The sequence below is a fragment of the Panthera pardus genome, unplaced genomic scaffold, assembly GCF_024362965.1.
Source record: "Panthera pardus isolate Hobbes unplaced genomic scaffold, ASM2436296v1 HiC_scaffold_8, whole genome shotgun sequence".
NCBI lineage: Eukaryota > Metazoa > Chordata > Mammalia > Carnivora > Felidae > Panthera > Panthera pardus.
In genome coordinates, this window is record NW_026527013.1 from 159,908,659 (window position 1) to 159,923,383 (window position 14,725).

The 14,725-nt window shown below is 41.7% G+C and overlaps 1 protein-coding gene across 1 annotated transcript in view; it reads left to right on the top strand.

Moving 5' to 3' along the window:
• Window positions 1-14,725, top strand: part of LOC109268887 (contactin associated protein 2) — a 1,595,009-nt gene that overhangs the window by 1,190,053 nt on the left and 390,231 nt on the right. Inside the window, exon 11 of the mRNA XM_053897072.1 lies at window positions 738-844. Within this exon, the coding sequence (XP_053753047.1) occupies window positions 738-844 (107 nt within the window). The remainder of the gene's footprint in view (window positions 1-737; window positions 845-14,725) is intronic.

The following is a 14,725-nucleotide window of genomic DNA, read 5'->3' on the forward strand; positions in this document are numbered from 1 at the left end:
TGTGCTGACAGCTCGGAGCCTGGAGCCTGTTTTCGATTCTGTGTCTCCCCCTCTCTCTACGCCTACCCCACTTGTGCTCTCTCTCTCTCAAAAAAATAAATAAACATTAAAAGTAAAAGGTTAACTTACGTAGCCACATCTGGCTCTATCATAAATAGAAAGACAAAGATTTCAACATGAAACCCACGTTTTCCCCTATATTATGCTTGATGTTTTGGATACGTGGCTTTCATTCACCAGCTGGACACAGGGGGAGAAGTACAGAAGAGTTAGCAGTCTTTTCTTGCTGTTGCCATGGCATTTCAAAAACTCAAACTGCTATGAAAAACTCAGTGTCACCCCTTTCTGACTTGGTATTGGCCTTGATAAAGAAGAAGACAGGAAACAAGATGGCTAACCTACCTTTCACCAGGAGGAAATCCAGCTAAGTGACTTTTTTTGTGTGCAAAGGCAAAATAAAATGAATCTGTGCTATGCAAATGAGTCTCTCCACTGTTTGTTAATTTCTACTGTTTACTCAAAAAATGGGAAACACCAGGCTTGTGATACATCATCTTTTGTGCGCCTGGCGCCTTCCATCATGGATCATATTAATCTGCTTAAACTAACAAGGATTAATTGCCTGGGTAAGTCAACCTGGCATTGAAATGATATATTGCCCAGACGGCTTGGAATTTGGCCACTCGTAAATCTCATTCGTGTGTTGGTTCATTTCGGTTTGTCTCTTTCTCTGACAGATGTGTGCCCAATCACTGTGAGCATGGCGGGAAGTGCTCGCAAACATGGCACAGCTTCCAGTGCGCTTGCGAGGAGACGGGGTATAGTGGAGCCACCTGCCACAACTGTGAGTGCCTCTCCCTCTCCCCCTGGCCTCGTAATTGCACGCAGACCCCGGGTCCTCTGCATGCACCCACTGGTCAGCTGCTTCTAAGGAACCCAGATTGTGTTGTCGCATCCTGACAACAGTTCCCAGTTGTCAAGATACATTCTCTCTTGCCTGATGACTCCAAAAAGAAGGACCCACGCGTCCAGTGTTCCGTAAACATGGTTGGGAAGGGAAGGCTGATCTTGGATTTGCCTCTGTGTGTCTAAGCCATGTCTGGATATTTTGGGAAATTGTGTTAGTGTAATGTATCTGACCGGGTCCTCATTTATCAGTTCATCAGAGAGGCAGACACAGTATAATTTGAACCTTCAGTGTCTGGACAGGAGTCGTCTCATGCCCCGTCACAACTGTTTGGCCACATTTTTCAGATCAGAAAAATAAGTTAGAAAGTGGAACAAAGCCCCATTAAGCTCTATATCTAAAACAAGAATCCAAGAAGGCACGTTGTTTTTCTAGATATTAAAAGTAAAAAGCGGCACGTAAAATGACTAGTAAAACACAGATGTGCCTTGTGTTACATAATCGCTTTATGCTGTAAAGTTAAAGATTATATTTTTTTGTGATCCAAGAATATTTTTAAATGAATGTGAACTCTATATTTGCGACATTAATTTTCCAAAAATGCATGGCTATTTAGAAATCCCTTTTGGAAGCAGATTTGGCATACAACATATAGTTGAAAGAAGTCCATTGTCTGCAGTGTGTGTGTACGTGTGTGTGTGTGTGTGTGTGTGCGCATGCATGCGTAGGGAGAAAGGAAGCAGGGGAGAGAAAGAGATTCTGTCTTCTTCAGTCTCTTCCTAATATGCTGAAAAACTGAGAATCTAATATCTAAACCCTCTAATTACACAGACTTCTTTCATTTCACTTCATTTTTAGGAAATAATGACACAAATATCAGAGAAGAGTTCTAGGGTTAATAAAATGCAGTACAGCTCTCTGAGCCTTTCATATCATTATTTGTAGCAAAAGTTAGAAATTGTGTTCAGAATAGAAGACTTCAACAGAGAAAAATGTAATTTATTGTCTTGCGCTTACAATTGTGTTTAGAAAGTTGCTCAAAAACAAGAGACAAAAATGATCCTAGAAAAATTAACATTAACAGTAAGATATACAAGAAAATAAAAACAGATAGTAGGGCACCTGGGTGGCTTAGTCGGTTACGTGTCCAACTCTTGACTTTGGCTCAGGTCATGATTTCACTGTTCGTAAGTTCAAGCCCCACGTCGGGCTCTGCACTGACAGTGCGATGTCTGCTTGGGATTCTCTCTCTCCCTCACTCTCTACCTCTCCCCTGTTCTTTCTCTCCCTCTGAAAATAAATAAATAAACTTAAAAAAAAGATAGTAATTTGGTTATCATTAAAGTCTATATAGGTATATGGAAAAGTAATGAATAAAAAATGAAACTGATATTGAAAGTAGTTACAGTAAAGGAATTATATAACTAAAGTTGCCCCTTGCCAATCATGCCAAAATGTTAAGTTTCAGTCTGTGATATTCATTATATGGTAAACAATGCTTGAGTTAGGTAACTTGGATACAACTACGCACATTCACTCCACCAGCATGATTTATATATTGTGACATATATACCACTATTAACTATAAGGGATCTTTTCCCTAAATATGAAAATTCTAACTAAAGACAAAGAACCAGAAATTGGTGGTGATGACAAGGGGTTCCTAACTCCAGTGACCACTTTGATATTGTACTGGAAAGCAAGAGGCACCTGGGTGTCTCAGTCGGCTAAGCGTCCGACTTCGGCTCAGGTCATGATCTCACGGTTTGTGAGTTCGAGCCCTGCATCAGGCTCTGTACTGACAGCTCAGAGCCTGGAGCCTGCTTCTGAGTCTGTGTCTCCTTTCTTTCTGAGTCTGTGTCCTCTTTCTCTGCCCCTCCCCCACTCATGCTCTGTCTCTCTCAAAAATAAATAAACATTGTAAAAAAAGGAAATAATTATTTTTATAGCTGCTTCCATTTAAAGACACAGCAAAGAAAAACAGATTTTAAAAATATTTAATTTGTTTTAAATTTAAATATATGGTACAGGTTGGATAGTTGAGGTTTTCTTTGTTTGTTTTTAAAGAATAATGACTCCAAGTATTAGAAATGTCCTGAGAGTATTTACATAAAAGAGGGAAATGATCTCCTCCCAGGTGCTCATTTCTACCTGTTCATTATTTCACTTTTGTATCTGTAAAAGTAGAGTCATTCTTTTAAACATAACCTGATCTCTGCTGGTCTTCTCTAAGTGAAACTGAAATCTTGAAAATCAAGTGTGTGCGTAGAGGTTAGAAGACCACCGTGCCTAATTAGAGAAAGTGGTCACTGACACTATTTTGTGGTGAAAAATATTTATCTTGTACCTTATTGAAGGCTATATGCTTCCAAATAAACTGAAAGGCTTGATTTATCTCTTAGTTACTCCCATGGATCCATTCAAAATCAGAAGGGTCTGGTCCAGCAAGAATAATGTAAAAATATATAGTATATGCCATTCAGTTTGATACAGAATGAACGACATTGCATCTGGCCTCGGTGATACCACTCGTAGCAAGAGCATTGAGGTCCAAAGAAACAGGCTTCCGATGCTGGCTAGCTAACTACAAGATTACCGTGCCTTGTGCCTTTGTGGTGAGTCATTTCACTTCTCGTAGAAGTCACTTCACTTCTTCCTCTTGGCTAAATAGCTTCCGAGGTCTCTTACAGTTCTAAAGCCAGTGAGCTGAGTCTTTCTGCTGCTTTTTTGTGCTCTGTGGTTTTGAACTTTGTTATTGTTATGAAATAATTTAGCTTGTTATTGCCTGCAGAGGACCAAGGATCCCTTTTGAAAAAAAGGACTTATGGTAATTTTATTACAGTACTACTTTTAAAGGGAAAAACAAAAACCGCTAACTAAAATCTAGAGCATAGTATAACTAAATATTTAGTAGAGCTTCAAACATTACAGCTGGGCTACTATTTCTACACATTTTCACCTCGGGTCTTGGGTTGCTCAGGGTGACATAACTATTTCTAAGAAGACCGGTGATCATCCAGGCCAGAGGCTGGAAGATCTAAGATGGAACCGGGAAGCCCTTCTATGATAGGTCACACTGCCTGAGTTTGAACCTGGCCCTATCTCTTACTTACTTGTAACCTTGGGCACTCAGACTCTTTGAGCTCCGGTGTGAAATGGGTGCAGTGACCCTTGTAAAGCCATCCTAAGATTGAATGACGTGGTTTATGGAAGGCACTGAGAAGAGTTTCAGCAACATTAGTAATCAGCAAATTTTCACTAATTCATCCGTTTTAGGACAAACATCCTCTGATCTGAACTTCTGCATCAGTAACTGACCACATCCCATAACTGGTCACTTAATTTCATACTCCTATTCATTGTCGTCATTCTCATGGCAGAGTGGGTTTCAAGTGAGTGATTTCCATAGTTTTCTCTTTTTTCCAGAAGAATTGAAGAAAATTAAAAGGGACCCGTATCTGTCTGTTGGTGTGTTTATATGTGGAGAATTTATCTTCAAATACATTTTGCGTGGGGCTCAGAGGCTTGTCATTTACAAACCACTGTCCTGAGGAGCCAGGATGCCACCCTTTGGATGAGGAAATGCCTCAGGGAAAGCCAAAGGTCAGATCAATTGCAGGAAAGGGCAACCCGGTGTTTGTTCTCCTAAACACCAAAGAGGTTAGTTTGTGACCAAATCATGCAAATACATTAACCTGTTGCTGTTTTATCTTTTTAATTTTTTTTAATGTTTATTTATTTTTGAGACAGACAGAGCGTGAGCAGGGGAGGGGCAGAGACAGAGAGAGGGAGACACAGAATCCGAAACAGGCTCCAGGCTCTGAGCTGTCAGCACAGAGCCCAACGTGGGGCTCGAACCCACGAACTGTGAGATCATGACCTGAGCCAAAGTCAGACGCTTAACCGACTGAGCCACCCAGGCACCCCTGTTTTATCTTTTTAAATTTTCTTATGCAGATACATATTCCATTCTCAATGAATTTGTAACTTACTAGTAGCACATAGAAACTTAAAATTGCATCAAAGAGGTTAGAATGATCGTGTTGAATAGTTCATCTATTGTTTGTTATATTGACTTACCTTCACCCTCTCAAAAGTATAAGAGTGTGTCTTTCTTGTGAGCGAAGCTTCATGTTGATAGTTACAGTCTTTGTCTCTTCCTGGTGCTTTATAGACCCTTCCAATTGTTCTGCAAGCTTGCTTTCCAATGCTTCAAGTGCTCTTTAAGATCCAATAATCATCTCATGTTTTCCATATGTGTTCCTTACTCTTTGTAATTATGGTGCTCACCTACATAAATTAAATCCAAAAGGCAATCCCTTATCTCAGGGCTTGGTAGATAGATTTTTTTCTCATGCTTCTGGAGCCTATCTTTGGCCTCAGTCCTTCTACATATGATATCAACCTCTTAATCAGAACTGCCCCCCAAATCCCCAGAATATTCTCGGTAATATGAAAGCTGTTGGCTATCTTCCTAAGCAAGAGAACATTGGACAGATATAAACAGTGTTTGGTGCTGAACATTTAGAAGAATTATTAATACCAGATCTTCATTCTCAGAGAAAATCTTCTTGCAATTTTTTGTATGAAAAGAGAGATCTCACCTTGCGCAGATAAATAAACATTACTGTTTCTAGATGTAGTAAGAGGAGATAAATGGAATGACCTACACAGATATCTTCCAGTTTAAAAATTATGTGATTTCTGAGTTCTGAGATCCTAAGAAGGAACAGGGTCTGATGTTGCCCCCCAAATGCAAAAGTAAAGTTTTTACTAGCCAAATAGCACACGCCATGTTCTTTATAATCCAGGATACCCTAAGTGATTGAATTCAAAGCATAATTAAAAAAAGAAATTAATCTTACCTGCTTTAGTCACACTAACCTAGGGGATAAACACCTAGATTTATTGGCTATGGGAAATTTTGTGCCTCCATCTGTTTGGAACAACCACAGACTTAGGAATCAATGACGACACCTTGGAATTTGAACATTGCACCCCACCTCTCCCCCTCAAGAAGACATTCACTGAATATAATCATGTCCTTACAGAATTGGAATCCATCGGGGCACCTGGGTGGTTCAGTCGGTTGAGTGTCCAACTTCTGCTCAGGTGATGATCTCATGGTCTGTGAGTTCGAGCCCAGCTGGCTCGAGTTCTGTGAGTTCTGGGCTGATGGCTCAGAGCCTGGAGTCTGCTTTGGATTCTATGTTTCCCTCTGTCTCTACTCCTCCCCCGTGCTCACTCACTCTCTCTGTCTCTTGCTCGCTCACGCTCTCTCTCTCTCTCTCTCTCTCTCTCTCTCTCTTAGAAGTAAACAAACATTGGGGCACCTGGGTAGCTCAGTCAGGTGAGCGTCCAACTTCGGCTCAGGTCATGATCTCATGATTCGTGAGTTTGAGCCCCGCATCGGGCTCTGTGCTGACAGCTCGGAGCCTGGAGCCTGCTTCGGATTCTGTGTCTCCCTCTCTTTCTGCCCCTCTCTTGCCCATGCTTGCGCTCTATTTCTCTCTCTTAAAAATAAACATGAAAAAATTTTTTAAAAGAATTGGAATCCATCCCTCCACTATAAATTTAACTGGCTTATACAGACCTAAGTAGTATGGCTAAGTTTTTAACCTGATTTTCCACCATACTTTTCCTCACTTTCTCCCTTCTGGTCTTTTTGGCCTCCTTTCAGTTTTTCACGAATGCCCTGTATCCTCACATTGTTCCCTCTGCCCCACCACTGCTGCCACTACAGGACTTTGGCACATCTTCTCTCTGCTTTATCAGGTACGTTCTACTCATCCTTCAAATCTCAGTTCAGTAGCCACCTCCTTAAGGAAGCTTTCTGTGAACCTGTAATTGGGCCAAACCCTCTTATTCTAAGATATATCTTAGCACAGTGATGATGGTGATTCAACATTTATTATTTGTGATTCTTTAATACCATCTGTCACTTCCAGACGCCCATAATATCTCAGAGAGACCGTGCCAGGCTCTGTTCACCATTTTATTCCCAGGGCCTGCCCCGCATATAGTATGTGCTCAGTGAATGTGCCCTGAGTCAAAGAGCGAACGAATGGCAGAGAAGGTACAAAGCATCAATAGCTTTTTAAAGATCACTGTCCTTGGGGCGCCTGGGTGGCTCAGTCGGTTAAGCGTCCGACTTCAGCCCGGGTCACGATCTCGCGGTCCGTGAGTTCGAGCCCCGCGTCGGGCTCTGGGCTGATGGCTCAGAGCCTGGAGCCTGCTTCCGATTCTGTCTCCCTCTCTCTCTGCCCCTCCCCCGTTCATGCTCGGTCTCTCTCTGTCTCAAAAATAAATAAACATTAAAAAAAATTAAAAAAAAAAAAGATCACTGTCCTTTATGCAAATTCATGAAGATAGCTAAAGTATGAAGAGAGACAAAAGCTAAAGGGACAAAGGAAAACAGGAGGGCAGGTAATACAAGAGGGGTTTGCGGAAGGCTGAGGGGGTAGTGATGGTAATAACAGTAGGAACAACCACCAGCGGTATAAAGTTATAAAAAATTATATGGAAGAAGTCAGTACATGAGCACAGAAACCTGCACGTTTCAGATAATCATGAGGAAAACACTGCGATGTGCATGTGAAGGCATGTTCACCAAAGCAGCTTGCCGGAATATGTAATTACATGCAAAGTCAGTTGCAACCAGAAAAATGATCTCTTATTTAAAATAAGGTGCAGTCGCCTAATGTACTGGCTGGTGTCTGAGCTACCGTGAAATAGATGCAGGTGCGTTGAAATATGGACAAGTGAGTGACAAACGTGTTTAAACCTGGGGTGAGATGTGAATAAGATGACCATGGTCCTTTTACTCATCAGGTAATATCACATGTCTATTCTTGCTACCAGAAAATTACAGAGAAGGAAAAGAACTCAGGATTTGAAATTCGATGCTGTGATGTCAAATCCTCAGGCTGTAGAGCCAGCCTTCCCTCTCCGTTAGCAGCGTTTTCCCAGGTGGACGGCAGCAATTCTCTCCCAAACCTGTGAGTCGTCTGTTTCCTCGCCCCCCGTAGCATGTTAGTATGAATGTCACTTACACCCTTAAAGGGTGAAGCAAACTCTCAGGACACGCTGCTGGCCACTGACAGAGAAGCGTTGGCCTGAATCTGCTTCCACTTTCTTCCCCTCCCTCTCTGCTATCTTGGCTTTGGGTTTTGGACGGTCACTTACCCTGTCTGAACTCAAGTTCCCTCCGGGACATTCAGTGAAATATTGGCTCTTAAAATGCTTTTTTGTAAACTTAGAAAATACTTGGCATCATTTTGTAACCTTTATTGTATATGCCACCACGTCTTTAGAAACAGCCAGCAAAAGTTTTGTCTGATTACAGGTAGCCTAAGGTTACGAGGCACTGACATAGTTGATTCCCGAGGAAAAGATCCGAGGATGTCTCAATACTTAAGCCCATAATCACCGAAAAGCTAAAAGGCTTTATTAGCAACTATAATAGCTACGCAGGCTGATTTGCACGTGCAGGAGGAGTCTGCTCTTTCTGACCTGGACGCAGCATCTGGTTAGGTAACCAGATCACACTTCTCTGCTATCAGGTGGACACTTAATTACCAGTCTTCCAGCTTTCCCTCCCTCTCATCCTTTTCATCCTGCACCATGACCTACTTCAGATGCTCCGTGTGTCTCTGTCATTAAGGGATATGTCCTTGTCATTAAGGAGTGGCTCTAGGGCACAACCACAGGACTGTGGGACACATACGTCTATACTCCTACCATCGCGTATTCCTTCTTTGTCCATTCACCGCCAGTGTGGTGAGAGTGGACTGCATTCTGCATACGGGAACGTGGAGTAGAGAAAGAAGAGGGGAGTATGTGGGACTGGGTGGCTCAGTCACGTAAGCGTCCAACTCTTGATTTCAGCTCAGGTCATGATCTTACAGTCATGACTTCGGGCTCCCCTTCCAGCTCTGTTTTGATGGTACGGAGTCTGCTCGGGATTCTTTCTCTCTGCCCCTCCCCTGTGCTCTCTCTCTCTTTCTCTCTCAAAATAAATAAATAAACTTTCAAAAAACAAAACAACAACAAAAAAATAAAAGCCCTTGTGATGATAGCTCATTTACACATCTTTGGCACATTGAGATTGTGAACTAAGGATAAATTGTATCTCATGTTTACCTCTTATGGTCTAAGTTGCCACTTTTCATTTTACAAAGTATGTATAGGTGTAATCATATGGAAAAATGACTTAATATCTTATCACAAATACTTTGTAGTCGTAAACAATTGTTTCACCTTTTCAGATTATATTGGCAGATTATCTCTCCATTTTTTTCCGGACTTTTTTCTTACCCGACGGATGGAGAGAGATAGGAGTGAGGAGGAAACGGCTCCAGCAAGGTGTTGGGTGGAGGGCGGTCTGGTTTTCATGGAACACGCACAATTGAAATGACAGTGAGCCCTTGCTCAGTTGTGTGTATTCTCTAGGTGAGAAGCTCACTTCCTCACCAAAGCCGAAGCATCTGGGGAGAGAGGGAAAGGAAACGAAGGAAGGGAGCAGTGGTGTCCACTTCCTGAAATCACACTGACTTACAAGAAGAAGTCCCCTCTCTCAGATTTTCACCCGGCATCCGCAGATAAAGGGAGACGGAGAGAAACGGGAGAGAGCGACCTCTGTAGAAATGTTGGAAGGGGATTTTTAGAGGCCATTCTGCCTTTCAGCCACAACCAAATAAATTACATTGGATTAAAATAGTGCAGGTCATTTGGAGAAACACAGCCCAAGGACCTTTACATTTCTAAGGCAGCCCAAATTTCAAATTAATCCCTTCTTTTATGCCTTGCTTTGGAAAGATGGCTGAGATTAAACCTAGAAAGAAAGGATTTAATTTCAGTTTTACAAAGACTTTTTCAATAGTTTCAAAAATATATCATTCTCTTTGAATAAAAAGCCTCTGCAAAAAGTTGATCTGTGAATGCATATTAAAAAGCAGCCTGCCATAGAGACTGAGCTCTGATCCTATGAACTGCTCGGAGGCTATAAAATGCCAGTGCTAGGTCTCGAGGGAGTTGAGATTATTCATTAAACTCTGTAGCTTGAATCCCAGGGACTGTCTCAGCCGAGGCTCAGAGTAAAGAGAAAAAGGAATGGAAAACACTCACCTCGACATCTTTGCCAGGTTCAGTTAGGGAAAGGAAGATAGAGGGGAAGCCTGATTATTGGCAGATAAAGAAGGAACCTTCGCAGACTCTTGTATCTACTCAAAAAACAAGAAAGGAGAATTAAAGTTAAATATGGTATGTGCCTCTCCTTTGATCCTTTAAACATCTCCCAAACCAAACGATTTCTTGCTTTCATATTGACATTAGTCACTCTGCCCCTACTGTAAGACTTGAGCTTTACAAACTCGGAGTAGAGGATTACTTCTAATATATAGGTGGTCCCGGTTCATTCAATAATATTATATGTCCATTTTGTAGGTAACACAGTATGCAGATTTCAGAAATACAGACAAGGGCCTGCTTCCTTATGAAGCAGACACACTGGTTAAAAAAGGAAGACAGACAGTCAGGAGGCATTAATACATTAATAGAAGGTAACATGTTTATGTGCCTACCTGGTATAAGAGCCAGTATGTATAATGAGTGGGAGAACAATGTGGACCAAGGTGGTTGGGGAAGGGTTCTCGAACCAACTGAACCCTGGGGAAGCCCCTTGTTTGCTTGGTTGGGAATTAAGATTGGAACTGGTGGTGGGAAATGTAGGGGTGGGGACGGCAGAAGCAGAGTTTGAGTTTCTAAACCTTTGAGTAATATGCTGGAAGCAAGATCGTTAAATATTCAGGAATTTTGTGAGCCGGTTTTTAAGGCTCGGTAGCTTGAACCAGCTACAGTAGGAGGATGCACCCCGTGGAAATTAACAAGCCCTACAAGTCCAGACTTTTATTTTTTGTAAAGCTGGATTACCAGAATACCACTGCCCTCATTCATCAGGCTACAGGTAACGCGTACACGTCTGGCACTGTTATAATGAACATTGATGATGCTCATGAGATGATAGCTACAGTAATAAATGTCACACCGTGAAGAGATTTGCCTCATCAAAGGAACAGCAGGATGTGGAGTTGAGTAGGTAGGCTGAGTTAGCCAGGGGACCGTGACCCTTCAATACCTCACCACCGAAGTATGACTTCAGATGCGATTCTTCATCACTCTTCCTCTTATTCTTTAGAAGAAAGAGTTGAGTTCGTCTCACTATATTAATCCGTAAGTGACATTAAAGTTTCCCCTAACAAGACTATGGGCTCGTGATTATTTCGGAATGAAGGAGGACTTCTGAGGTCCCTGAACAATATTTAGAGGAGCATTTATGAAGAACCATTGGATTAGGTGTTGTCCCTTCAGCAGTCAACATTTCTTTTACCGAAGGTGACAAGTGTTTTTTGTTACTCAGCTTGTCTCAACTGTTTAGCTTATAGTATAACCTGAGGTAACAGCTTGTGGATGGATAAATAGCTCTGTTAGCATACAAAACTAATTTTAAGATGACTTTGTGATCATTAACCTAAATCTAAAGATTGAGAAGCTTTCTCCTGTCAGGATCGCCTCCCATCTGTGACCCAGCTGTGTCAAATTTCTCTTCCTTAAATTCAGGACATTTGGTTTGGTTTGCTAAGCTGTCTATGAAAACAACTACCCAGTAATGAATCTAGTGATATTTTTTTTTCACCATTCACATGAGAAAAATCTGAAGAATGAATGATTGGTTTCTGTTTTGTTTTTGTTTTTCCAACATCAATGCAAACAAAGAACTCTCTTCATTTCTTTCATTATCATGACTGCCTTCTGCTTTTCTTCCTCCTTTCCAAGCCCTCCTGGCAAAAGAATATATAGTTCAGATTGTTGGAATCTGGAATGAAAATGTTTATCTGTGCAAATAATTCCTTCTGTTATATTTGTTGTAGATGGCTAATGCCACTAAAAGCAAAAGTTTCCCATGGAAAGTGTAGCAGTTTCCAAGAAAGTGTTGCTCGTTCCCTTTTTTGGATGTGTTCATATGACTGCTTTCAAATTCTAGTATAAAATTTAAAATATTTTATCTTGGGGTGCCTGGGTGGCTCAGTTGGTTAAGCATCTGTCTGACTTTGGCTCAGGTAATAATCTTATGGTTTGTGAGTTCAAGCCCCGTGTTGGGCTCTGTGCTGACAGCTCAGAGCCTGGAGCCTGCTTCGGATTCTCTCTCTGTCTCTCTCTCTCTCTCTCTCTTTCTGCTCACTCTCTCTCTGTCTCTCAAAAAAATGAATGAACATTAAAAAAATAAAATATTTTATCTTAGCCAAGTGCAAGTCAAATACTGTAAATGGATTTGACTAAAAATGTAACTTTTATGTAAAGTAAGAAAAATGTCCAATGACTTGAGCTTCCTTGGTCTCATCATATAATTTTGTTGCAAAGCTACCGTGATGGCTCCCGTCTGCAAAATATGCCTTACCCCATTCTTGAAAGACCTTTCTTGCCATCGCAGATGCTGGCATCAAATGCCAGACAAACTTGGCACCTATGAAATCACTGTCATTACTCATTAGCAGGCATCACAATGTCCTAATAATACTTTTCACCACTATCCAATCCTGCGGAGACATCAATTAAACATGTCTTGCTTGCCAAGTCACGTGATCAACTTTCACTGTGCTGGAGAAAGCCAAGTGAGGCCACCCAGTCAGACTGGATAAAGAAACACCTTGAAGAGTTTGGCTGGAGAAAAATTCTTTCCATCCATATTACTGCAATGGAATTCAGAACTCTAGAAAACCCTATGTGTGTTCTGTACCATATGGCTGTCTGTTGCTGAGTTGCCCTTCTTAGAGAACATTCAGGTATTCAGTGGAAGCCATATTCCTACTCAGGAAATACATATTAAGGCCTCTTTATGGTTTAAGTGACTTAGATACAGACTCTCTGAATAAATAAAACCCAAATTTAATCAGGCCAGATTATCTCAGAAGTTCCTAACGTACCGGAAGCTGGGTGAATGGAACAAGCTTGGTTAACTCATTGTCCAAAAGGATTTTGTTTTCCTTTGTATAATTCTTTAAATCAAGCTGGCTTGCATTATGTGAGGGAGAAAAAAGTATCATGAACTTCTGCAGGGGAGACAAGATCAGTAATGCAGCGCTGGGAGAGAAGCGTGGGACGGCACGTGTATTAGATGCCCTTGAGAAGGCAGGTAGGAAAATCCAGGAGGCACTACTTGCCCCTTATTAGTGGGAGCACCTACTATTCTATGATTACGGCACCAGCTGGGGAGGCCTGAATCCCGTCTTGTCGCCACTGGCCATGTGGCCCATTAGCCACGAGGCCAGTCATCCAGACGGTGCCGGAGTGCAACAAACCCTGGGAGAGGAGGCCGAATCAGTGATGGGAGACAGAAGTGCAGTGACTGCAGAACAAATCCTCTTTTCAGCCACACTGCATCCCCCGCTCAGGACACACTTCCCACCATTACCGGATGAGACACAGCATCAACTCTGTCTCGCAGCTTTTGCTTCACCTGGGTGCCATTGGCTACACGGGTTAGAGGTCGTTTCGCTAAGCTTATGTCTGCAGCCTGGACTAGGCTTGGGGGCTCATGTGTGTTTTAGAGATAAAAATAATGATATAGAATGATTCACGGGACAGAAGTAATGCGGAAGACAAATTTATTGAGAAGCATTTGAAATGCTATTAGCAACCGCAAGAGAAAGTTTATTAACGGAAAACATTTTTTCCCCTCTTACCCATATAGAGTGGATGTCACCAGAACTCACACGTTGTAAAGGCATATTTGTTTAAAGCCCAAGGAACTTATTCACTGTATAAAAATTTCTAAGGGATTTCGAATTAGGATTCAGTTTGCATTCAAGTTGCTGCTTTTTTCTACTTATCATCACCCTAAGCTTCCCACACACCACCTATCTTAAGATGAGATAAATGAACACGGGGCCATAAATTCTACCACATGTGGTTCCTTAGCTAAAGAATGGATTCACTTTGACACTTGATTAACACCAATTGCACATGTGGTAATAATAAAAAAACAAATTTAATCTGCACAAACTATAATTTTCATGCTGGGATGATTTAGATTCCAGCAGTCTCTATATTGATTGGTTTAAGAAAACTATTTCCATTGTGTTTTTTTAATCAGGATGCCCAGTGGAAAGTCACTCTTGAGTCTTGTGGAAGTTTGTGCTTTTCAAAAATGTAACAAATAGAACTTTGATGGTTGGGAAAATGGCCTTGTTCTCCGTAGACTTACAAAACACCAAGATCAAATCAACAAAGTTTGAAGACGAGGGGGGTAGTAGATATTTCGAAATAATCACTGATATACTAGTGTGTTAAGATTAGAGACCACACCTAAAAAAAATAAGCAAATGCCCTAAACTGTTGCCCTTTTACAGTCTTCTTTTCAGAATGTCTGCAGCCACCCCATTTTCCTGAATTTTGTCCCAATTCTCTTTTCCACGCTGTGGCTCCCTGCTACTTCTCAACCAAAGAAGGAAGACTTTAAGCAGGGATGATGGGCAGAGAGACTCCGGAGGTGGCCGTTTGGCGATGTGGCCCTGACAAGTTAACATATTGGACGATGTGGTAGAGAAGCCACATCCCGGTTTCTGACATTAGTCGCCACTGATGCTCATCCCCTGACAGCAGCTGAGGTGGCAGCAAGTTGGGGAATCTCTGAGAAGGAGGTTGGTCTCATCTGCCCACGGGCAGTCGTGAATGCAGAGACCTGCAAGGAGTCTCAGCACCAGTGAATTACAATCACCCCGTTCTGTAGAGACAACATAAAATCTTTTAACAACATTCTGA